The 26168-nt window shown below is 40.8% G+C and overlaps 1 protein-coding gene across 3 annotated transcripts in view; it reads right to left on the bottom strand.

Moving 5' to 3' along the window:
• abr (ABR activator of RhoGEF and GTPase) overlaps positions 1 to 26168 on the bottom strand; it is a 125356-nt gene that overhangs the window by 47856 nt on the left and 51332 nt on the right. For all 3 annotated transcript variants that reach the window (XM_046039550.1, XM_046039551.1, XM_046039552.1), the window contains exons 3-10: positions 20811 to 20909; positions 18028 to 18213; positions 12923 to 13027; positions 11592 to 11652; positions 6279 to 6331; positions 4192 to 4332; positions 3961 to 4082; positions 1732 to 1900 (exon numbers count right to left, since the gene is read on the bottom strand). In XM_046039550.1, the coding sequence (XP_045895506.1) occupies positions 1732 to 1900; positions 3961 to 4082; positions 4192 to 4332; positions 6279 to 6331; positions 11592 to 11652; positions 12923 to 13027; positions 18028 to 18213; positions 20811 to 20909 (936 nt within the window). The remainder of the gene's footprint in view (positions 1 to 1731; positions 1901 to 3960; positions 4083 to 4191; positions 4333 to 6278; positions 6332 to 11591; positions 11653 to 12922; positions 13028 to 18027; positions 18214 to 20810; positions 20910 to 26168) is intronic.

The following is a 26168-nucleotide window of genomic DNA, read 5'->3' as shown; positions in this document are numbered from 1 at the left end:
GTTGCAGTCATTCGTTTTCTTACAGCAAAATATGAGGCTATTTTCATTGTAATGAGTCTGATTCTTTTACTCCACTTGAGAAGATTGTGCGAGTTCATAGCTGGTTTTGCTCCTGAGGTTTATCAGCATCTGTATGTTGTTTCTCTACTCTCAAATCACAACAGGAGACTAAAATGTGATTATAATGTGAATCAAGTGTTTGTGCATCCACTCCTTTGATTTGTATGATCCTGGATCATAAAAGACGTACTAAAATTACATTTTAAACTTTCAGTTACTATCCAACAGCTTTTAATATAACGGAGAAGTAGACTATATAAACATGAGTATATTGTGAGAACAAACTATGTTACTGATTTTGTTTCTAATTTACACAACATTTTATAATGACCTGTTAAAACAGAAATGGAAACAATGCTGTTATCGGCATGGTATAGGGGTACCAAAATCTTTGATAATATTTGCCATTTTACAGGAAAGACTGTGGATAAGCTCCTGAAAGTGAGCTCGGTGCTCTGAGATTCTTGATATATAATTCAAGGATCTCAGATTCTTGTCAGTACTGAAGGAAAACAAATACACACATCCTTCCCAGCCCTTGCCAGGAAGCAGTGAGTCAGAGCCTGGATACAATCAGCTGCCCTGGCCTCCTCTGACTCTAAATACCAGCCGTGGTCACTCACTCTGCCCCTGGTGGGTGAGTTTAACACAGTGAGAGGGGAATAACAGGAACTCTCTGCTCCTGAAGCTGCGGGGGCGCGACTGGCATATTACTGTACATACTTGGAGCTTTTGGAGGCTTGTTACTATTGTTTGATTGTTTCAGCACTGACAGGGATAGACAAGAAAGGCTGATGCAATGCCAAACATTTGCCTCTGTAAGTGTGAAGCACTTGGATCACTGGTGCAAATCACAGTTGAATTTGGATATCAGGAGGGAGGCACATTTTTTTTACTTTTATTTAAGAAAGAAAATTGTTTTGTTTCGGGTTTCATGTTTTTCCCCCAGTCTAGGATCATACATGTTCGGCTCTTACTAGTTTTGTCTGTGTTTTTAAGCACTCACAATTGCAGGAGTTTCTTGACTGTCCAAGACAAACAAAGGTGCGTATGAAAAGTACAGAGTTAAAAGGTACAGTGGTTCCAATAAGGAAAACTAAGTCTTCCACGAAGGTCTACGTATGCCATGATAAAGACATAGATCACTATCAAAGTTTCACTGGACATATAAGTTGAAACTTCCCTCCTGAGTCACCGGTTTGTGTTTCTTAGAACATGAAGAACAATTCATTTTAAGGAACCTAGAAGTTCCAGCTCAAGGAAAAGAGAGGTTTCTCGGACTTATTTTAAAAGAACCAATTTCCTAATATCATGTGTACCTCGGCACCAAATGTTTCATATGTTTCTATACATGTACAAACACATATTCTTCTGTACTCTGAGTGAACACTGCAGCATCAGTCTTGGATGCTAACATCTAAGTTTTCGATATTACACAAACGCGTGGTTGTGATATGCCTTCAAAGTGAATCCCAGCAGGTTTAACCGTCACCTATCAACACACAGTAAAATGTGGTAACATTACATCTACTTACTCTTACTCCATTTACTCTTTTGCATCAATACTTGTTTTAGTCCCCTGTCTCAGTGTTAAACCCGTGCTAACTGGCTATGTCTTTCTAAGCTATTTGAATACTGTCTCCACATGCCAGTAAAAACCAACAGGATTACCTTCTCTTTCTGTATCTCACTCTTTAAGACTGAGATCTTGATCTTCATCTCCTCGATCTCATGCTCTGGCAGGACTTGGATGCTGTGGCAAGAGTCGGAGTCGTCCAGAGTCTGGAAAGTCAAGTCCGCCAGAGGGATGTACCACTTGCACTCATACTGCTGATGGCGACTGTACAAAGAGGAAAAGGATGGATGGATGCAGGAGTACAGGGGTTCAGAAGGAGAATATGAAACATAATTAGTCAAAGTCATTAAAAAAAATCACCTTTTTTCACCAAATCAGTTGAGGACACACAAAGATATAAAGATCTACTGAACAAAGGCAGTGAAAAAAGTCTGACATGATGGCCATTTTCCAGACATGAAAAATGAAAAAGGACACACTAATAATTTAAGAAAGCTTTGAAATGCCTAATTTCGACAAAGCATTCTTATTGAGAGATGATTTGACTTGTTTTGCGGTGGAATGACATTACTGTAATGGATACACATCACTAAATAAACAGGTTAAACATTGACTATTTTATAAAGAAAGAAAATCACATACTAATAATAAATGTATTACTTTACAATTCAAAATAAGGAATAATTTTCAGCCTATTCATAGTCACAAAGCTATATTATTGGAAATGATGAGCTCTCAGCAGAGTGCTACTTCCAACGGGGCTGAGAAGATTGATTTTCATTGTCGCTAATGAGCTTTTCATTAGCATTCCTGGGTGCTGCACAGACAACTCATTACCAGCACGACATCTTGATCAGAAGGACAATTTGAGCAGCTTTATAATGACGATTCATAGTGGTAACAAACTTCTCATATGTTAGGTCTAAATTTTTTTATTTAACAAGATTAGTTTCAAATAGATTATTGCACATTTCTAATGGCCATACACAGGATGGTTTTAGAGGGAAATGGGTGTATTTTCTGGAGCGTACCAATGTGAGAAACACAAAATGACACAAGTCTGCATTTCACAGTCAGTAATATCTTCTTCTTTGCGGGAAAACTATTCAATATTGCAAATTCTGATGAAACTACAGTATATTTTACCAAGGACAGGAATGACAAGAATTTATTTTATACATGTGTTTTACCTTGGACTGTACCCTTTAGTTCAGCCACAGAAAAAACAACACCGAATTGACTTTTGGAATCTGTCGTTTGGACTTCCAATAAAAATGTATTCACGGACATCAGCCGCACAGGAAAGATGGGCTATTCAGTTATTTATCAACCAAGTACATTCATTTTACACCCCTTGAAGCCATTCCCGAGCCTCTGATTCCCCCCTTGTGTCTCAATGCTCTCTGGTCTTTTGGGAGATGCCTTTGTTTTACAGACCATCCATTAATTTTCTGTCTAGTGCATTCTCACATGCACTGCTTACAGCTGATCTATTCACACTTAAAACACACATTAAAATACACAACCAGGAACATGTGACATGACTAATTCCAAAATAATAGAACTGAGATAATGATTGGATGCAGTGGGATTAAGGATCCTCAGCGACTTAACCCAAGGTGACTGAGTTTCTGGATGGTTGCTCTGCTCTAACTGTGTGTGTGTAGCATGTGGGCGGCACACGAAGATAACACTACAGACCATAATAGTCTGATTTACAGGGTCTGGTAGTTATGGCAACATTGTGTGTTCCTCCAAGTGAGGGGTGGCTGCAAATGACAGACAGACGGTGAATGTCAACTACAATGAGATCCAATCAGGCTAACAGCGGCTGCCATGCTGACGAAGCGAGTGACACGCAATCCCGTAAATGTGACGCTTAATCTATGGACATGTGTCATCTCACACACACAAGCTCAAATGGAACGGCTCCTGAAACACACAACCCCCTGCTTGTACTTACATACACTTTTCTGAGTAACACCGTCATCCTCACAACCTATTCACCGTGTATATCTGCTACTCTCCTCCACTCTTCAGGCAAAACGCCTGCTAGTCTATCTCTTTGTTAGAGAGGCTTCAAAAAGCCCTCTTGCTTTGCAGAGCCAGAAACAGAAAGAGAGACAGGATCTTTTGTGAAGTGCCGGTGTCATCCTTTCTGGTTCTGTTGACGTGCTGATGTGGAAGGAAAAACGAATGACGTGCAGATAGATAGATAGAAACATAGAGGGGATAATCCTAAAAGAGTGGACATTTAAATGGCTCTGTGGTGAATACACTGTTTTGATAATCTGGATAGAGAGGAAAAGGTAAAGCGGACTCACCCGACAGAAGTCTTTTTCATCTTGGCACAGAGCAGCAGATCGGTAAAGAGGAAGACGTGCCGTAACTTTCTGGAGTTTTCCGACACCTCCACCAGGAAGCCATCCTTCACCAGCTGACGGGCCTAAGAGAACACCTGATGTCACTTCTTGTTGCGCCCTCAACGCATACACAATGCTGATAACCTTGGCACGGGTGAAATGCCACTTGGATTTACTAATAATCACACACACCTCTCCCTTGGGCGTGGTGACTGCTGTCCTGCGAGGGTCAATCTCCTCGTTGATGGAGGAGAGGAAGTTCTGAGAGATCCGCAGAGCGTCCTGCAGGAGGGGGAAGTCCGGGTGGTCCTTGGGAGTGTGTTTCAATAAGTCCTGCAACACATGCACAAACACGCATGTTTACATAGACGCACACAGTCACGGTGTCTGCTACGACACATTCAGCTTTACTCTCATTTGAAAATGTCTTTTGACATTAAAGTAATTTTGACCTTATACTGTATATTGTTAGAAATCCATTTTCCCTTTCTGACAAAAAATCATCCAAGCATAAGCAGAAGTTCTGATTCAAAACATAATTGCACAGCACAAACACAGCTTTCTTAAGCTATCTCATTTCTTTATTTTTACTGAAGATGCCCTCATCAGTCTAGCAAGATGATGAACAGGACAGTTGACAACAGAGGCCTGAGCAGCTGTCTCTCTTTCAAAACTAACACTGCCTATTTTTACCTTATTTTGCATGAATAATAAGAACATGACCTTCATAGAAACACACACACACACACACACACACACACACACACACACTATAGCCTCAGATGCACTTGGCATGTTGTTCTGAAAGCTTCATGCAAACGTAGCCATGCTTGATTGGCAGTTTCCACTTAATTATTACTCATCCAAAGAGGTGGGCTTATTTTGCCCAGCAGGAGACTGATAAATAACAAAAAGCAGGCTTTGACTTCTCAGCACTTGGGTTGTTGTGTGGAGTAGCTAACCAAGAATTATGATATGTAAGAGTCAAAGTTTTACTCTCAAGGGTGGATTTGTTGTGAGGTCACCAAATTATAACAACAAGACATATTTTCTCACTTAACCTCTATTGGTATCTGTCCATGCAAATTTAATATTTTCGTTTTATTCAGTGGTGAAATAAGTACTTATATCCTTTAAGTACCAATACCAGCATACTCCATTACAAGTCCTTTTGCCACAGACATGCTCAGAGTATTATTATATGGGTCTGACAAAAGTATCGAAAGGATCCTTACAGAGTTAAACCTTTCTTTAAGAAAAGAGCCTTTTTGTTTAAACAGAAACAGTCACTATATCTCTCTCGTCAAAGCCACCAGACTCCTTCGACAAAAATAGTAATTTTACCTCTGTGGTCTCCCACTGACTCGATCAGTTAGTTTGAGTTATTGTGCGACTTTGGTGTTTTTAACCCTTTAAAACTCCAAAGTCACACATTAACAAACAAAAACAACAATGTCACAACACAAACAAACTAACGGCTGTTTCTGGTTTAACAAAAAGTATCTTACTCTTTTCTCTTTAGAGATCCTTTCTATAATGTTGTTAGACACTTGTAAAAACAATCTGAGCCTCTCAGTGGCAAAAGCAAGCACTTTAGTGGACATACTTTGACAGGGCACAATTGCCAGGATAACGATGCACGCCTGTTCATTGATGCTGACTGCAGCGTGCTCAATATTGGACCAATTTCAAAAAATTATGTCCTAACAAGTCACATAGACACAAAAAGATAGGAAAATAAGGTCCAGGTTGAAAAATAACAAAGTTACTCTTGAACTATCTACCAGTGGTCAAAGAATTGGTTCTGTGGTAAATTTCCCTTGTGACATATTATGTGATATATTATTATATACAACATTACTAGATTGTCAATACTGATGCATTAATACATAACCAGCATTTGACTGTTGTAGCTGCTTGAGGAGGAGCTACTTTTAACTCATTTAAATGCGGTTAGCCAGTTTAGTCCAGCATGATTCCCAACTTAGAGGTCAGGCCCTTTCAAAAGGTCATAAGATAAATCTGAGGGTATTGATAAATCAATTTGTATTCATTCTCTAATATGTGCTTTTTTGTGAAATATTGGATCTTTTTTGCGTCTCAAACAGTTATTCAAATGAAACCATGTGAGACGATTAAAGAGAAATCACTCTTTGGTGGAACTGACAACTCATAGACATCACAATTGTGAAAGGGGGCATCAACCAGACAGGGTTTTTTGTCACTAATTTGGGTGAAATGATCCTTTAAAGGCGTGGAAGTGCAAGCTGTGTACTCACATGAAGGACCAGGGTGCTTCTGGTGACACGGTCAATCGGCTTGTAAAGGAGAGCTGTGGGGGGGAGAAGAGGAGGGCTGTGAGTCAGTGTTGCTTACACACAAGTCTACTCATACACACACACACACAGAGGAGGTCACAGTTCCACAAGGACAAAACTTCCCACTCAGCTCACACCAAGTTAAACACGACACTTATATTCTGACTGATGACATGATTCTTGGGTTGATGACATTCAACGTGATGACCATCCACACTGCGGTGCTACTTTAAGCAATACACGCAGCTGACCCTGACGTTTGATCCTCATATGAAGGGGAGCAAGATAAAAGACAGTTTCCATGTGGGAATCAACAAAGGTGATATTATTGTTTGTTTAAGAAAAACTGTATGTGTGTTGTTCTATGGATTGAAGGTGGGGGAATGCAGCAGTTTGTTACTGCACAACAATGGGATGGAGACACACACACAAGTTCGTAGGCAGGCTGCTTAAAATGCAGTCCACCTCAGAGGTAGATGCTGCAGTCTCCTCTTGGTTTGCTTTGGCTGCTACTAGGTAAACTACAGCCTGCCTGGACACTGGACTTTAAGAGTCTCAATGAAACACACAGATGCAGACATAAACAGTACAAATTAATGCATTGTATATCTGAAAAGACAGAAATGTGCCCAGAAGCCACCGTTCCTGTCTCTAAATCACAGTTGCCACCACAATTGGCTGATTTCCCCATGGGAATGCTTCGCTTCTGAGGTGGTGTAAACAGCAGCAGGTTTGACATACATGACAGTTGTAGGTGAAAAGCTCCCACAGATAGGACAGAGGGAGAGACAGAAACAAACAAAAAAATGACTTATACAGAGGAGATGGGCAGCAGGCAAGATGACAGACGAGAGATCCCCTAGGGAGTTGTGAATAAGGAGCAAACTATAATAGATGAGAGAGAGGGCTTTTATTCTGGGTTTCCTCCATCAGACCCGGTACCAGCAGACATCTAATGAAATGCCAAAAATGTCTCAAGGTCTCAAAATAATAATGCCACTGGTGTCACAAAGCATTGTAAAAAAAAAAAAGAAATAAGTATAATATGGCGTATGAACAAAAGAAAAAAACGTAAGGGTATGCAATAAAAACAAACCAGATCCACAAGGGCATAAAAATCCTAAAACCAGCTGACAGTGTTCCACTCAGTGATCAAGCTTTTCTCCATTTATTACAGTGAAAGACTTAATGCAACTGATTTTTAAATCGAAGGGAAGAAAAGCTAGCCAAGTGAAACAGAGAGAAGTTATGTGCCTTCTGTATGCAGGGCAGGTCGTCCCAGACAGACAAGGCTCTGCTCCCACAGAGAGTTAAAAACACGGCTACACCTCCCATAAAATGTTACACTTATCTGTTTAAACCACTGAACATTGCTCCCTTATATTGTACAGTAGTGCAGCCATGTTATCTCACTCTTCTTCTCTCCCCCTGTACTCTCACTTTTAAGTGATCATTCTTTCTTCTCGCCTCCTCCTTCAGCTAAAAGAAATGAAAGGGCGAGAGCAGAAACCGACAGGGAACATGTTCACATCTACTGATAAAGCTTGTCATATTAACCACTACACACTACACTCACTCTCATACGCTCAGATATACATACACAGCTACTGCATAAGAGCAAAGAGAACCTTGAGGGTCTTGCAGGTGCTCTTTTGAAGTTTCTCCACCCTCAGGTCATTAATGATAAGGCCTTTACCAATAGTCCTGAATCACTGAACCAATATTGCTACTAGAGAACATTTAACTAGTTGTAAGTATGTTAGCTGGTTGTATAAGTCGGTACATCAGCTGTATTGACTAATTATGTCCTACTTCAGTGGTTGGCAATAGGTGGCCCAGGGGCCAGAACCAGCCCGCTAGCAATAAGATCTGGCCCGTGGCCAGATTGCTTTGATAGCAGAAAAATAAAAAATAAAGAAATTGATAGCGGCTGTTACTGAATTAGATCTGTCATGGCAGATACAGTTACTCACACAATCACTTCCTCTTAAGTGATTGTGCCTCCAAAATAAAAGCGCAATGCTTTATGACAAGTTTATTGAGAGCTTTTACTTTGAAGAGTTCTGAACGACATTCAAAAGAGACTCTGGCCTGCTTGACACACCCGTCAGTAAACGTGTGATTGGATTCCCCTGAATTTCTTCCGGGAAATGAAAATAAGCGTCCGTAGGTTTATGAATGCAGATCAAACGCTGGGACGCGCACACACTGCAGCACATGCTTTATTGTGAGCATGTGCAAAAGTGTCCTTCTAATCAATTTGTTTAACAAGGGAGAAAAAAATACCCGCAGTTAGTTGGAATGGATCTTACAACATTCCTACCGGGAGTCTCGCACAGTACCGACTGAGCTAAACATGCTCACAAATATACAAAGATTTTAAATAATTTGACTTTGTTCATGCCGGCCATGTAACGGCTTGACAAAAATTTGGCCCGATGCCAGACTTATTTGGCGACCGCAACCCTACTTTGTCTTGCATGTCTGAAATACTATTACACCTGGGTTCAAAGACAAGAGCCTACAGCCACACTAGCTGCTTTGAGGAGCTGTAACAGTCGTAATTTGAGCTAAATGTTAAAATCAGCATGCTAACATGTTACCATGTTCACCAGTTTAGGATATAAGCATGCTAACCAGTGCTAATTAGCACTACACACAAAGTATAGCTGAAGCTGTTGGGCTGATGGGAATTAGTTTTGTCTGTGTCTCATCATAAGCTAAAGTATTAAATAAAAATTCAAATGTTGGTTTGGATAAATGTGTGGAGATATTTCAGTCTGGACAAGGTGACATAATAAAAGACCTCGATAAGACCTTTTACTGCTTTTCAGACACCTGGATATGATAGCTCAGTTCATCCAACTGTTTTAAACCTATTGAGAAACTGACTGGAAAATGTACTTTTTTCTTTCTCTCTCTTTTCCCTTTCTTCCATACATGACATCATTAAATATGCAGAATATATATGAATAATCAGGTTACTCTATGTTCCAGGGAAATCTTTGGAGTATTCTATTTAACAGGGACAGGATCTGGATAGAGATGCGAAGTTCAAAGTCCAGTCAAGGGTCAGGATGAAGGAGGATGAGAAGAAACAGACAGAGAGGCGGATTATTGGAAGTCGATGACCTGTCACAGCAGGGTGCCTCTGATTGGTCCTGTTTTCAAGGTCGCCTTGACAACTTGGCTGACCGACAGAGAGTTCATCTTTGCTAACGAGGGGATACACCATGTGGGCGAAGTCTTTGAGCAGGCACAACACACGCTGCACGGGTCTATATAGTTAGCACACCGGGACTGCCAGCTTTCAGCCCTCAGTATTTGGCAAAACATTCAGCTCCCAATGCCAGGCATGAGCCGTGACGGAGGACAAGGAGGACAGAACCAGCGCAATAGGAGCGGGAAAATAAAGAAGGCAGAATGACAAATAGGGAAAGGGCAAATTAGGATTAAGGAATAGAGAGAAAACGGCAGCAGTGCGGAGCAAGGGTCCCCATTTACATGTAAAACAGGATGTCAGTTCCTTGTTTGATTTAGTACTTCGGTTTCTTTTTGCATTCATTCATTAGGATGTGGTAGGCAGATGAAACAGTGAGCTTTAATATACAGTAGGTAAACAAACATGACAAATAAAAACTTATTTCAATGGGAAAAAAAAACACAAAAGCACATTAGTCGATTCGGCTGGGTGCAGTTAAATCACATGAAGGCAAGAAGGGTGGATGGTGAGTATAGGGAAGTAAGGCAGGTAGGAAGAATGAAAGAAAAAAAAGTGTGGAGGGAAAACAAAGAGGAAGTTGTAGTTTCAGAGCTACAGAAATCCCTCGACTACTTCTCCAGGTAATTAAGAAACTGCAACACATACAGTAATCAAAGCAACTGCCCAGGGTGCTGACAAACACTGATTGTTGAGGGAGTATGAAACTGGTTCCAAGCTACTTCACTGCCATACTGTATGAACCTATGGTACTGCAAACACATAATAGTTTAGTATAATACATTATCTCTCTGCAGTAAAGATGGGAAACAAATGTGATTATAACAACTGGCATGTTTGGGTTCTTCCTCATTTATGATGCATACAATTAACACTTCACAGGTACATGCTGCTGAAAAATGACACACATGAACACCCACCCTCTCTCAGGCAGACACAGCCACACCATTTGCTAATCATGTTTGCTTAACATTGCATAATTTGGATAGCGCACAACATTTCATTCTCTCCCCTGCAGCAAGAGGTCTAACCCCTGATTTAGCTGACAGAAAACCCCCAAAACAGCTTAAGTTTGCAAGACACCAGCAGAATAAAGGATTTACCAGCTCCGTAATGCACTCACTCAATCACACACACACATACAGATCAGACTTGTTCCGATCCTTTGGTGATAAGAATTTTCTATGAAGAGCAGTCTGGGGTCAGCAATCCTTGCACAGATTAAACGTGCCCTGTTTAAACAAACATACACACACAAAAGAAAACTGCTGTCCTAGTCTATATTATGTATGTTAGAGGACATGAGTAATCACAGTCTATTGAGCTGCATATTCCAGATGATCATCACACAAAAGAAATTAATTTTAACACCTTAATCCGTGAGCGACGGCACATAAATGTACAGACAAATTCCATTTAAGGTTTGAAGTCATCAGCAGACAGCATTTCTGCATCAAAAGCATCAGTTCATAAAGCCCAAATTACCTGTCAGATATGATGGTATCCCAAATCAATCTGACAGCTTATTAATAACTGTCCCAACTTCACAGCAAACAAGGTATGCTACCAATCTACCATAGAATTAACAACGATGACTTGCTGGCTAATAATAAAAATGGAATAAAAGGAAAAGCTACACTCCAAGTAGCCTGAATCAAACGTCGGAAGCTCATATCATGCAGTCGTTACCGTATGTGCAGTTACAACACAGTCTGAGGACCAGAAGCACCTCCATATCCCTCATCTCCCCGCTTCACTCTGTTCCGCTGCTCACTGCCTCCCTTCTCAGGCAGAGACACAGACAGGGAGAGAGAGAGAGCGATAGAGGGAAAGAGAGAGAACAAGAGTGTGTGTGTGTGTGTGAGTGCTCACACAAACGCCAGTTTGCGTCCCAAAGACCGCCACTGCATACACAAGTAGAATGGGCAGGACTGGAGTCTTAAAGCAGCAAGCCAGCATAGACAGGCATACATGCACACTCACAAAAGACACAAAACGACAAGAACCCACAAATGCAAAGACGCACGCGCACACCAAGTCACACACACACTTACCCTCCATTGAGACAGTTGTGGTGCAATCTTTGGAGTCTTTGGGACCTTTTACTTTGAGGTTCTGAAAGAAACAGAGGAGTGGAATGATCAATTTCATTAATTATACACACACACACACACACACAGCTCTCTACTTGCTTGGCTGAGACTGATAGAAGTAATGAAGAAGTATATGGTCACTGCAGCAGACTGAGACAGTTGAAGAAGGCTGGACCATGTACCCTTCACAAATTTACCTTACAGTAAATTATATTTACGACCACCAACACACCTCGACAGAAATAAAATAAAATAAAATAATAATAATAAAATTACTTATTTATTAAATAATTAAGGTTTCAATTAAGACCCCATAAAACGACCACTATGGTACAAAGTATAATGTAATTATTTATATACAGTAAAACTTTTATTAATAGCCCGGGCTTTTATTTGTTAAAATCACTGAATTGACCCTGCCTATATTTGGGACAGGCCTTTAACTCTTGCACAAAACTGAAATAGGCTACTATGAAACAGTTTATTTATTTCAAACAGTATGAATATTACTTAAATCAGCTAAAGTTTAAATGCTATGTACGTAGAGGTTTTATATTACAAGTCTGACTTTATTTATTATAAGAGCTGTTCAGTTGGATCAATGTGCTGCTCCTGGCATCTCCCTCCTAGACAGAGGGGTGCACTAAAAGAAAAAGCTCGAAGAAGTTTAAATACCATTAAGAGAACATTTATAATTTCAACATGCCACCAGCTGAGGGTCTTATTTTACTTTACTTTGTTGTGAAATGCACTGCACATCGGTCCAGACACTAATAAGCTCAAATATGCTAGGTGTAGCCTATTTCAACACCAATATTTCTGTTAATGGTGTTTTAAACTAGTGTTCCTCAAAATAAAAACGATATCTCCCATAAAGACTGGTGCTTCCTGTCGAAAAGAGGATGTTTCAACTTGCCTTGCTTCCCCTCTGTGCTGACGTTCTATGTGAATTTGTGTTCTCCTTCTCTTTACTGAAAAGGATTAATGTAATGGTTTAAGACGCTTGAGATGTGCTGAAATGGGTTCTGTGCTGTTAAGCGGTAAGTATTTAAGTATTTATTAGCCACTGTTGCGTAATTATACTAGTGTCTAAAGATTCGCAATTACAGATGTTAAAAGGCAACACACAGCAACTTTGATTAAATTACAAAATGACAATATATCTTCATATTACAAAAAGAAACAAAAGCCCAGAACCTAATCATGCTGCATAGTTGCTGTTCAGACATGTCTCCTTTACATCCTTCAAATGGCTCCTTAAGTCTCTGATCATCCTTGGAGGATGAACTTACCTCGAATATCTTCTGTAACTGGACATTGGTCTGGCTGCATTTCACCGTGTCTAGCGCCACCTTATAGTTGTCCACAAAGGCCTTGTACACTCCCAACTGGCTGGCCTGGGGCATGTGAAAAGAGAGAGAAGAAGAGACATTAACGTATAGCTTTGAGACAATGATAGTGGCATGAACCTCTCTTTTATTTGATCTGAACTGTTTAAAGACCCAATAGAGACCAAATAAGAAACTGGTTGACTTTCGTGGCAATAACTCAAACAGTGGAGTGAGTTGCATTCAAATTCAAATGTCACTTCGATACGTCTGCATGTCACAAGATGATAATAAAATTTATATACATTTTTGGCAGCGTAATTAATTGCTATTCCCATCAGAATGTGGCCTGAATTGAAATTGAAGGTTGAAAAGAGCGCTGCAGTCCCTCTTTAGCTCTAACAGCATACATGAAATTATCCCTCACACACACACACACAAAGTTACACACTTACAATCAGTGCATACAAGCTAATCATATTTCCCATAATGCAACTCCACTGGTGGCTCTGTGCAGTCCTCCTGATTGAAAGAGTCACTTGCTCTTTCTTCGTCCTTTCATTAACAGCCCCTCTCTGCTGTACCGTACGTGCATTGTAACACAAGCTGCAGACCAGCAGTGCATGAATATGCATCCCGCTACAGCTATGCCTGAATGGCTAGGCTGAAGAGCTGACTGCACCCTATTAAAGCAATGAGATTGGATTCAGCTGAATAGAGTGAATGAGTAAGACTTGTTACTTTTGTCCTAAAACCCCCCTTCCCCTCCTATTTTAATTTCCTCTCCTCTTCCACTTCCCTTCTGAGTGTGAAGCAGAGAGTTGGACTCAAGAGAGGAGACATGAGGCCTCATATGACACTTAAGAGATGATGTTGTAGATCGGTCCATTCTTCATAGGAACAGATAATAAAGAAAATCAAACAAATACCCAATAGTTATTTTGTAATCATAGCACAATCCTGACACATTTACCTACATAAAGACTTAAATAGACAAGATGTCAGCCTAACAAGTGTCACTCTCTGTATGTCAACTCATTATAATTATTTCAAACCAAAACCTTGGATGGAATTGAGAAACCACCATATGTGAAGACTGAATTTTTGATTTGGCAGCTTGACTGGAAAGTACACACCAAGCACAATGACACGATCATGGTATTTCATCCATTCACAATAAACCTCTCCAGCTCCGTCCGTCACAGCTCCGAACGGGAAGGACAGGAGGACGAGGGAAAAAAAAAAAAAAAGAAGAGAGGGTTGGAAACAGAAAGGGAGAGAGGGGACAGTACTAGTGTGTTGACTACAAACAGCCACTTTCTACATGATAAAAATGCAACACTTGGTTTAGGCACTAATCATATGGTTATGATCAATAAAAGCAAAACAAAAACAAACACAGCAATTAAACATTTAGACTCTAACGCTAACAAAAAGAAATGAAGCTGTTTCATACACTGTTTTTGGTGTCACTGGGCTTTCTGAGCGAAAAGAAACTAATCACTTTTCTTTGTACTCATTTAAGCCTTAAAACAGTCTGTTCACAACATCGCCTATATGATTCAGGTCATACTGTCATATACAAACCAATCATATCAATCAATAGAAAAGTATGGCTATATAGTAAAAGACTTAAAGCATCCAACTACTCTACACTTCTCCAGTATCTTGGCAGCATGATGAATATCAATTAGCTATTCTGCACATGCTCGACTACAACTGAAAGTGAAATTATTCTATCAATTGCACAATCAAATACTGTATGGGCAGCACTCCGTTGTCTACAATGAACCATAGTTCTTTCTCGTTGCAGAAATACATTGTTCCCCCTTGGTCTTTAACACTCAAACTTTAGTGAATCGAGCCTTGTGACAAATGACTAAGTACTATCGAGCCAGGGAGATTTCCCCACAGTACTCTCACGCTGTGCAACGACTAGCATCTCTGTGTGGCCAGAGCGTAATGAATACATCAATCAAAATCTCTACAACCACACTTGCATCTAAAGCAGATATAATGATTACCATGATCGCCATCTTAGATTAACATTTTAGCATGTTTACATTTGTTAACTAGCACTAAACACAAAGTACAATTGAGGCTAACAGGGGTATCATTAGTTTTGCTGGTATATCATCATTAACCAAAGTATGGGACACATTTTGACCTGATGACGAGGGTAAGGGATCATCACCGTTATTACAATTCATCCCAAGGGGGACATGCATATCTCTACCAAATTTTTCTGAGATATTATTGAGTCTGGACCAAAGTAGTGGACCGATCAACTGACCTTGCAATACATAGAGCCATGCTACTGGCATGGCTAAAAAGGTTACAAGGGGGAAGCAGTTATCCACTTACAACAACATAAAACATGGATTACAGTTATAGTTAGTGTTAAAAGATTGATGCAAGTGTTTTTATTTGCCCAAAACCTCTTTAAAGTCATAACCGTAGAAAGATTAAACTTAACTCTCTTAATGCCTCGAGGGAGTTTGATAAATCAAACGCCTTCCTGGCAGTCACAGGCTGCAGCTGAGCCCCTTTTCTTGTCCGAAAAAGGTGAGAAAAGTTGGAATTGTGGCTTTTATTCCCCGTCTGCCTGTTTTCTGTAACTCTGTCCTTCTGTGTAGCTGCACTGGCCTCCATGCTGCTGACAAGGAGCAGTAGGGAGTAGCCCGGCTAATTACACTGCCATCTGTACTCTCACACTGCCACTCTGACTAAATGTTTAGCTGCCACATGACATGCTCATGTACGCACGTATAGGCAGCACAGATGGGAGCCGATGACTACACTAATGTGTGTCACTTGGTGGTGCGAATCCTGGGGTCCGCAGAGAGGAGGGAGGGATAAACTACTAAAAGAACTACATATCTACAAGAGAGTTCTGTTAATTTTCTCTGCTACCAAGTATAGCTCATATGTCATTTCTAACACATTTGCCTCTCCAAATGTCCAACAGAATCTTTTATTAAAGAAATGTTTCATTAAATCTTAGCTTGCTCTAAACTTGTCCACTTGTTCAGGTACAGTACATCTGTCTTCTTACATAGGTCTATATACAGTAAGGGATTATTTGTACAAAAACTTAAATCTATATTTAGTTTACACTGTCATAAATTCCCATCCAACTGCTGCAATTTTCATTTCAGTCATAGCAGGTTACTGCTAATAATAACCCTGGCTGACATGTTTTTTTTAAGATGTCAAAACATACCCAAAACCCTTTGTGAGCGATCAGAAAGCCCTGTTTCATATCAGAAGACATCTTCATCAGGTTTCTCATAATGATGTTATGGAATTTACTCTATTTTTAAATCTGTCAAACTGAAAGGCGTGTGAATAAACACACCGCTACATGTAAATGTAGCTTTATATTAGACCTTGTGATAACAAACAGTGCGACACCTTGATTTTGTCCACAAACACATGCTGGCAAACAATACCCAATAAGATCAGACCTACAGTCTACTGTATGCCATTCAACATTTAAAAATAATTCAGGTTCGAAATCAACGCTGCTGGCTCAGAGAAACAAAAACTGAATCACAGGCAGTACAGTCAGAAATATTTTACTACTTCATACAGTAACCTCTCTTTTTAAGAGATTTAAAAACAAGTCTCATTTCGGAGGAGTTTATTTCTCTGAGCTGACATGACACTTACTCTGGTGCTCTAGTCAAAACAACAGTGTGCTCATGACTAGGCAAAATGCCACAGGATCTCTGATAATGGGACATCTGATTAACTCACAGCTCATTAGCAATAATTAAATATCCTAAGATCCAGAAACATGGTGCAAGCTGAACAGGGGGCATATTTAGCGTAATCTCTGATCCCAGTGCATTTCATCACATTTGTCTGGTTAATGTCACAACATTTAAAAGGAGATTTCTAAAACTGCATATAGAATTGTCAAGGCTGTCAGTGATCAGGGCAAGTTGAGTACTGTCCAGCTGCACCGTGTCTTTTAAAGCAGAAGAAGCAGATGAAACTAAAGGAGTTTTCTTTGTGAATGTTCAGGTCAGCTAATTCTAATTTAACATCAAATCCAATATCTATAACAATAGCTACTCATCTAAGATAACCGCTTTTTCATTGCTTATATATTGTATACGGACAAAAATATAATTATGTTGTTATATCTTCTGTGGTGTTCTGAGGCTTTAGGGTAAACCCCTGTTGTTACAGTCAGGTAGAAGAGGGTTACAGTAGTTCACTCCCACTTTTCTAAATAGCGAGTCTGTCTGGCTTCCAGTCCAGGAAACTTATAAACCACAATATTCTGTTACCGCCTGCCCACAGTGGGACGTACTCAGGGTGAACTAAGGCACGGTGTGCCAGGGTTTACTTACTTCAGTCATTCCAGCTACGCTGCTGCTCTCAGTATGAGATTCAAGTTGGCCACTGAAGTTAACACATTTTACTGATTAATTTACCTTACAACTTATAAATGACATTTCTTCATGGATTTATTTTTCCTACGATTAGTCCAGATTCTTCCATCTCAGCTGAAAGTCTCTATTACAGCATGTTACATCAGCCTATCTGCAGTATGCCAAACAAATGTAATTAGGATTGAAAACGTAAGACACATGCACACTGTATATACACATGCTCTTAAAGTATGTTAGGTGCTGAGAAGCAATGTTCAGATTACATTATCCACTGCAAATCTGACAGCGTAATGATCTAACACAGAAGCTGAGGCCTGGAGCTTTGCTAATTCTATACACAGACGGATCCACACACACACATAACAATGATGTTGTTACATTATGTACCGAGAGCGTCTGTTTAAGAAACATTATCCAGTGCAAATATGACAACATGATAGATCTGAGGCTGCAACACTTCTGTTTGTGCACTCAGACCACAGGCACAGGGGGGGCACACACACACTTGTGTACACACTGTCTAATTTAACCGAGTGATTCACGAGTATAAATAGTTGGAGTCTGACAATTCTCCTTTTAACATTAATTTACATGCGCCCTGCAAATGACGAAGACAGGGGAAAAATGACCCACACGCTGTCATTTCGGAGCCCACATCAGACTCACCAGTTTCTGGAACAAATGTCCCACAGTGACCTTCTCGTCCCACTGCTGGATGTTGGGTAAGAGGGCGTCGTAGAACTCCTTGTGAATCTCAGAAATGTCCTGGATTTTGTAGAAGATGGTATCTATCTGCTGGATGGTCAGGATGGGCTGCGAGGTTGTGGTTGTGGCTTTAAGGGGACGCATGGGCTGAATAATCAGAGACAGAGAGAACAAACAGACTCAGTAAACACAACTCAGCTAATGAGGAGGCCACCAAGTTCCAACCTTAAGTATCTTTTCCCAAAGGTAAACAGTAAATATAAGAACAGGAAAGCGTGGCATCACACTTCAACTCTGTTAATGTTTCTTCTTGTTAATATAATTATAAAATAACAAAATTGGATACCTGTACCTAGTTAAAGACTACTAGCCAATCAGAAGCAGAGTAGGGCAGGCCCTGAAAGCCGATAAATATGGCTTTGGTTCTGCTGTATACTGCCCCTTTTCCACCGCATGGTACCAGCTCAACTCGCCTCGGCATTTTTGGTTTTCCACTGTAGTAAACTTGTACCTGTACCTGCTACTTGGTACTTTTTATTCGTATCACCTCCGTTGTGGTTCCAAGCGAGCTGAGGCAATACTAAAATGTGACGCAAAAACACAGCAGACTACTGATTGGTCAGAGAATCGTCGCTATTCACTGCATCATCATTGCGTGTGCCAGACAGAGGCCAGCAGCAGGAAGTTTTATATTTTACAATTTTCGTAAGTATCTGTCTTTACATTCTTAGTAATGTTGAACCGTTTTAACTTAAATCAAGAGACAGCTGGTGTGTGTGGGTCGCCTGTGTCGCGTTGAAAATGCTATGACAACCAGCTACAGGGTTTACAATCATGATGCTGGCTCAACGTCGTGATGTCTGGACGATGGCATTGTCTATCGGCCCAACCCTAGCTTCAGCTCAGTGTGTTTTTCCACCGGTGTTTTTGAGGGCGTGTCAGACTAGCCGCTAGGCGAGCAGTATGACGTGTGTTTTCTTGTGACATCACATGGAAGCATAATAAAAGGCTGGACTACAAACGTGCTATTTTCAGGCAGTTCAGAGCAGAGTTTTCTGTGGGAGATGTGAACTCCCTTTGGGATGGACTCTGGTCTTAAACCTATTACATGCCCAAAAAAGGTATATAACTCAATAAAGGAGAGGGAAAAGCCAGAAAGCATAATATGACCCCTTTAATAGGAAGGCTTTGAAAGGGGGTACAAATGGGGCAGTTCTTTGGCCAATCACTGGCCTAATTGGGCCAGGGCCTAGTTAAAAAAGTTTCTGATGAAGCATACAATCTTAATCTCTCTGATCTGCAATTGGGTGACTCTGTTCTCTGCTGTGTAGTTTCTGACCAGTCAGATTGCTTATCACCTCAGTTACTCATAGATATGTATGGAGTGGACATGGTGAAAACAAAAATGCATTCATGTCACAGAAGGAAAACCTGTCTTGGGATTATTGCACTTATTGCAGGGTTTCTGTGAAAGCTAATCAGGCTGGCTGACTTTTAAAAGTCTTCACAATTGCTGCAGACAAACATTCGATGCCCTCAGTCTATATATGATGGCAAAGTATGAAGCTGAAAAGCCCCCATCAGGTTTGACAAAGTGTTGCTGATGAATGAATTTGCAGTCACCTTAGTGAATTTTATTCTTCATATCTTTCCAAGTGACTTTACAGGATAAGGTCATGTGATTATGCAGGCAGCACAACTTACAGACATGATAGTTTTTATGTTTATATTTATGTTTTAAATTGCAATATCGTATCGTGGGGACTCACAATTCCCACTCCTAGTATCTGCATGAGATGGCTCATTCTCAGCTCAATACGGTGGTATCAGTTGTGCATTTCTCATCTTTAAAGTAATGTTCTCAGACAGAAATTATCTGTGTGTTCTTGATTCCAGTAGAGTCTAGTCTAGTCTAGTAAGTGTCTGCTAAATACAATTGACTTGTCTGATGTCCATCTGATATGCCATCAGTTACCTCCTAAGATTTTAATACCAAACTGCAGTTTGCAGTTATACCAAAAGCTCCAGGTACAAGCAACTGCTCACACAGAGAGGTGACGTACCAAAATCCGATTCAACACATGAGCAACATGTGACATTTGTTTACAAGTCCTTGCTTGCCTTTAATGTGGTTGTGTAAACTAAAACCTGCCTTGCATTAAAAATGCAAAAAAGCAAAGACAAAAGTGTGATCAGATTACGTGTTTTAGATGTTCTCTCAATAACTGAGGAAGTGGAGAAGGATAGGAACAAAGACTCTCATTGGTTGAAGTGTATAATGACTTGACCGAGGGTTGAAAGAGAAGGAACTAAGAGGCAGACCAGATTTCTGCCAGCGTCACTGCAGTCTTTTGTTACCTTATTGGCTGACAACCAACTACAGCTTTTTGTGTTTCAGCATTGGAGGTTTTGTAACTTCAGTGTAGCTTAATTTCAAACTAACTACTTGTCGTTCATGCAGTAGTAGTGCAGAATGCGGCCAAGTGCGGTAGGATATGACATAGTGCCTTAGCATGGGGAAGCATGTTCGGTTAGTGTTTCAGGAAACCGCTGAAGTGTCCTGCTTTCAGTATGACCATTACTCACTAATAGCACTATAAAAAGTTCACACAGGCCTGCACCACTACACACACAGCAGCACTGCAACAGGCACGCTGCTAAATGAGTCTTCACATGCTGTTTTTACCAAAAAAACAAATGATTACGTCTGTCAGTGTCATTTGTTTGTAGTGTGTGTGTCTCACCAGTAGCAGGGCCTCCAGCTGGTTAATGTAGATCTCCTCACTGGCCAAGAAACCAGAGAGCACCAGTTTCTTCATCTCCAGTCCTTTCTCTGTGTCTCCCTGTAGGATAAAACATACCTGGATTAATTTCTAACCAATGCCACACTCAGTACTATGGCTCCAGCTGACTTCCTGCATGATGCCACAGCATATGTAATACATACACATCCAAAGTGAGTGGAAATAAACAGCAGCTGTATTTTGGCAATCTTCGCTCATTTAAAAACATCTAAATGACTTACTTCCTTTGTGGAAAGTCCTACTGCTAAACTATGTTGTATTTTGACTTCGATATCAGGGGAGTCACCACCCTAATCATGGATGAAAAAACATTGAAGCGAGAGCAAACAAGTCGCAGTAGAATTTTTATCCCTCTCCTCAGAAAAACACTATTTTAAAGAGGTGGTATTATGCTGTTTGGCTTTTTCCCTCTCCTTTATTGTTATCTCTCTCTTTTGTGCATGTAACAGGTTTGCAAAGTGAAAAAGCCCAAAGTCCAACCCAAAGGGAGTTCCCATCTCCCACAGAAAGCTCTGCTCTGAACTGCTTGAAAACAGCTGGTTTGTAGTCCAGTCCTTCACTTCCTTTACTTGTGACATCAAAATGAAAACGCACCAAGCAGCTTGCCAAGCAGTTTGCCAAGCAGTTTGTGGGGTCAAGCACGCCCTCAAACCAAGCTAGTCTGAGCGGAGGCCCTTTGGCTCGACTCGCCTTTGTTTGGTTTTCCGTTGTAGAAATGTTGCACCTGTACCTGCTTTTTTTTTTTTGAGAAGTGATGGCCGAACAAAAATGTTCTTGAATATTTTCAGAGTTGAGGAGCTCCGCAAGTCGGGGGAGGCCTGTGCCAACCCGCGGGAGGAGCGGCCAGCCGCCCGCTCACAGAGCCCTCTGCTCCCGCCGTCACACAGACCGCTGCAGCAACAACGGCAGAGGAAAACACAGCTGGAAGGTTTTCATACCGCTTATATGTCTTTACATTCTGAGGAATGTTGAAACGTTTTAACTTAAAAAAGAGAAAGCTGTGTGGATCGCTAGTGTGTGTGTTGCACTGAAGGTTAAGTCGCGGCAGTTGTGTGTGGTGTCACTATGACGACAAGCTACGTACCATCTCTGGGTACTATCTGCAATGGAAAACGGAGCAGGGCCGAGTAGAGTCGAGTCTATCGATTTGCGCTATGGTAGCATTTTTCGGCAAGGCAGCATAGATCATCAGAACACCGGCAACAGTTCAACGTTTAGTCCTAAAAGACGATGCAACTCCGACTCTGTAAGATGTGGAACAATGATGTTGTGTGGTTGTGGACTTGAGTAACTTATACCATCTGCTAGGTTACGGTCTCAGTCTGAAGTGGCTTTGATTTGGATCACACTACCTTGTTTCTTACGACACACCCTTCTCTGCTTCTGATTGGCTAGTAGTCCCTAGTAGTATTTATAGACAATAAACCTAACGTAGCTTATATTAAGACAAAAGTGTCCAAAAGTATACCAGTTCTAAACAAAGTAAAGTAAGGCACTTGTACTTCTCATTTAATTTACCACATATTAGTTACTGTGTAGAGGTATGAGGCAAGACATACACGTAATAAAAATCCGTCATATGCGTTACAGAAAAGAGCAACACAGATCATAAACTAGGTGGATTCAAGGGAGCATCCCAACAGAGGAGGGATTTAGGTGAGTTCAAACCTTTGTTAGTTGTATTTAGAACCAGAAACAGATTATTGCCTGAAAAGTTACAAAGAGGAAATTTCATTTTATAACTCAGTTTGCATGCATTAAAGAACATCATTTTTAATTTACTTTAATTTAAGGCAAGGTACGGAGACCAGATAATTGGACGATTTAGGGAGTGATGCTAAATATTCGTGTGCATTTTTGAAAGTGCTGGCAGACATGTTACCTATTTGAGAAGGAGGCAGGTAAATTAAGATTTTTCTTCTCCTCTTTTTAAATCATGGAATAAGTATTCTGTTATTACAGGTTGTGGATTATATTTTGTGGGGGATTTTGTGTTAATGCACACCGAGGTGATTGAAAAAGAACGTGACTTATGTCGTTGCATCCTCTTTACGAACTGTGTGCTGTGCAGTTAAGGACGCAGACTTATTGTTATTTGTATACAGAATTATTGCAGCCATGATATTATCATTTGTCCCATCTCATCTAGTCAACATGCCACTAATAAAAATATACTGCACACTATGTGATGGTGCGAAGATGATATCAATTGTTTATATTTACAGATTTATAAAAATGACATATGATAGATTCACACTATACTGCAAAAGGCAAAACCCCACAGTGGTGTTAATATAAACTAAACAAGTCAGGTCATGTGACTTTTATTTTTAAAGCATATTCAAATTTGTTAAAACAACAACCAAAACAATTAAAATGGGTGAAGGCTACTCAAGCAATTCTCATTTATGTATTCGTCTTTAACAAACCTGCATACAGCTCAACAAATAATCAGAAACTTTCCCAAAGAAAACGCATACACTTGTGCGCACACCTGTTCAGGCTGTCATTCACTCTTTGCCCCCAGCTGAAGAGGCACACGCCCATGCATGTGCACAGACAAATGGCAATAAAGTGGATTAATGTAGTCAGAGTGACAAATATGTACTTTAAGGGAGGCCAAAGGACAGCCGTGAGAGCAGAAAGTAAGATTAATTATTAACACCACATCCTTACAATGATATCAGCGCACTAGCTTTGCCTGATAAGACAAGGAAGGAGCGATGACCTCATCACATTAACCCAATAATAACTAACTATCATCCACCTTCTGACACTGATGGAATCCCTCAAGACTGGAGCTTTACCGTATAGCCAGTTACAATATATACACTGTGTGTATACACAGAGTGTATGTACACACACACACACACACACACACACACACACACACACGTTACATTTCGATGAACGCAAAGAGCCCGAATCACATATTGTGGTCAGTCATCTGTGTATCCGTGATCACATGAAAATGTTAGACATGCACCAGTTCGTCAACATCTCTTTAATCTCCTTGTGATCGGTGGAGATAGTTCTCTCACATCACAACCTTAAGTGAACCAGAAGAAGAATTGGGACTGACTTCTATACATCGTGTCTCGTTAATTAAATTGTGAAAAGTTTTGAATGAGACGCATTCACATCAGTAAGTTAATGAAGGATTTCAACAGCACATGTAGTCAGCAGGCTTTGACCTTAAGAGAGACAACTCCTAGTCTTAGTCTGTTGTGATGCTGGTAGTCCTTGAAAGAAACTAAAAGATCATTTTCATTATGACTAAGACTCATAGCAAAAACAACACCAGAAATGAGGCATACTCTTGAAACTCTTAGATATTTCGCACATGCAAGTACTGCTGCAGCTCACCGGTTATTTTAAGCACCATAAACCATATGTACGGCCACATCGTCAGACATTGTTTTTTATATAAATGTCATGAAATTAGATCCCAGGGCTACTTGTGACAAGAGTTCTTAACTTTTAAGGTCTGGGATATGATGTCAGACCCAGTGTAGTTGACCCTTGACTAAGAAATACATTTTATTCTCAAAGTAAACATGTACGTGTTGGTGACGTGTAAAACTTACTCCCTTCAGTGACAAACATGTCACAGCTGGTTGAAAAAAAAAAGCCAGGAAAGTTAAGAGAAAAACTATTTCTTCCAACAGTGGGAATACATGAATATTTGCCTCTGCTGTACAAAGAGCTACTGTGCAGCGAGGGGGCAAGATGAGCAATACATGAGTGGTGAAAGGATTTTTCCATGGCAACCTGCTCCTGTGCGTGCAAATCTCAGTTACACATTTCATACAGAAAAACGCAACGTGCTTTTCTATTGTGCCCTCTGGTCTCACTCTGTGATAAAGGAGCCGATATAGAGACTGAAGGGGAACAGAGCAGGCTGTCCTGCTTTTTTCACAAAACACACACACACACGCACTTCTTTACAAACAGAAGTTACCATTAGAAACGGAAACCAGTCGTCTTTAAAAAAAAACCTCACCAGAGTGAGGAGACGTGTGCTCCAGACTGAGTAGTTGCCTCATCAGGCCACGCTGACAGACCAATGGCTGTCACACACACACACACACACACTCGCACACACACTCTTGCAGCACAGATGGCTCAAAGACACACGTAGCAGCACATAGTGACGCCACATCATGCCAAGACACCAATAAGACTTTCCACTTTGCTATATATAGCCAAGCATTCAAGCCTGGTCAAGGTGTTCTAGTCGCGTAAGTGTGTGTGTGTGTGTGTATTCCCTGCATCCAACGGTCCAGCTGCTGTCTCACCTTGAACTGTCTATTGCTCGGAGTGATGGGATCCAGCTCCCCATCTCCATATTCAAACACCTCCTCCTCCTCCTCCTCCTCCTCCAGCACCCTGTCCAAGTAGCACAGCACCTCCTCCTCTTCCTCCTCCATTCTTTCTTTCTTTTCCTTCCTTTCACCTCCTCCTTTCCTCTTCCTGCCTGAGATTCCCTTCTTCAGGGCCTGCCTGGACACATCAGTGTTTTCCCTTCAGAGCAAGTCGTCTGGACACAGAGAGAGAAAGAGAGAGGACCCCGCCTACACAACCCCACCCCCTTCCTTGCTGGGCTTCCTGGTGTGTATGTGTGTTAATGTGTGTGTTTCTGTGTGTGTTTGTGTGCGCACCACTGTTCCACCTCGGTCGATGAGGTCTGCCCTCCCTCTAGATCCACCCCTCCCCTCAGCACAAACGCTATCCAGCCACTTCCTTGATGGCTACATAGTGTTTCTGTCTGTGCTTCGCAGGGAGACTGTCTGCTTGATTCTCTTTATTTCTTCCGTATCTTCAGGCAAAAGCCACTTCCTCAAATGCACAGGGTTTTTTTCCCTCACGTTACTGAATGTAACAGAGTTCTTTTCTCTCTCGTTCCCTCTTCTCTCTGGCCATTGTCTCCATATTGATCTGCTGAGAGCCCGGGATGTGGAGCTGAGATCAGCTAATGTGCTGCTGGTGCGGCCGATTCTAATTACAGGTCACATAGTTCACTGAGTAACAGCAGTTTAGCACAGGCAGAATGCAGGGTTAAAAAATAAAATAGTGTTAAATAAAAGACAAGTGCGCTCCAAGACAAGCTGTTAGGACAATCAATAACTCTGGATACTAGAAAGGAAATTAAACTGAAAATGCCAATGGCTTGTCACAATCAAGATGTGATAAGTCTGTGTGCATTTGTGACTGAAAACAGTTCACTCACCACGACCTCTCACCCTGCCGCTGACCCTTAGATGCCACTTTTACAGGAAGTGACACCCACATACTGCA

The sequence above is a fragment of the Micropterus dolomieu genome, linkage group LG23 (assembly GCF_021292245.1).
Source record: "Micropterus dolomieu isolate WLL.071019.BEF.003 ecotype Adirondacks linkage group LG23, ASM2129224v1, whole genome shotgun sequence".
NCBI classification, from domain to species: Eukaryota; Metazoa; Chordata; class Actinopteri; order Centrarchiformes; family Centrarchidae; genus Micropterus; species Micropterus dolomieu.
This window is presented reverse-complemented; position numbering and strand designations above follow the sequence as displayed.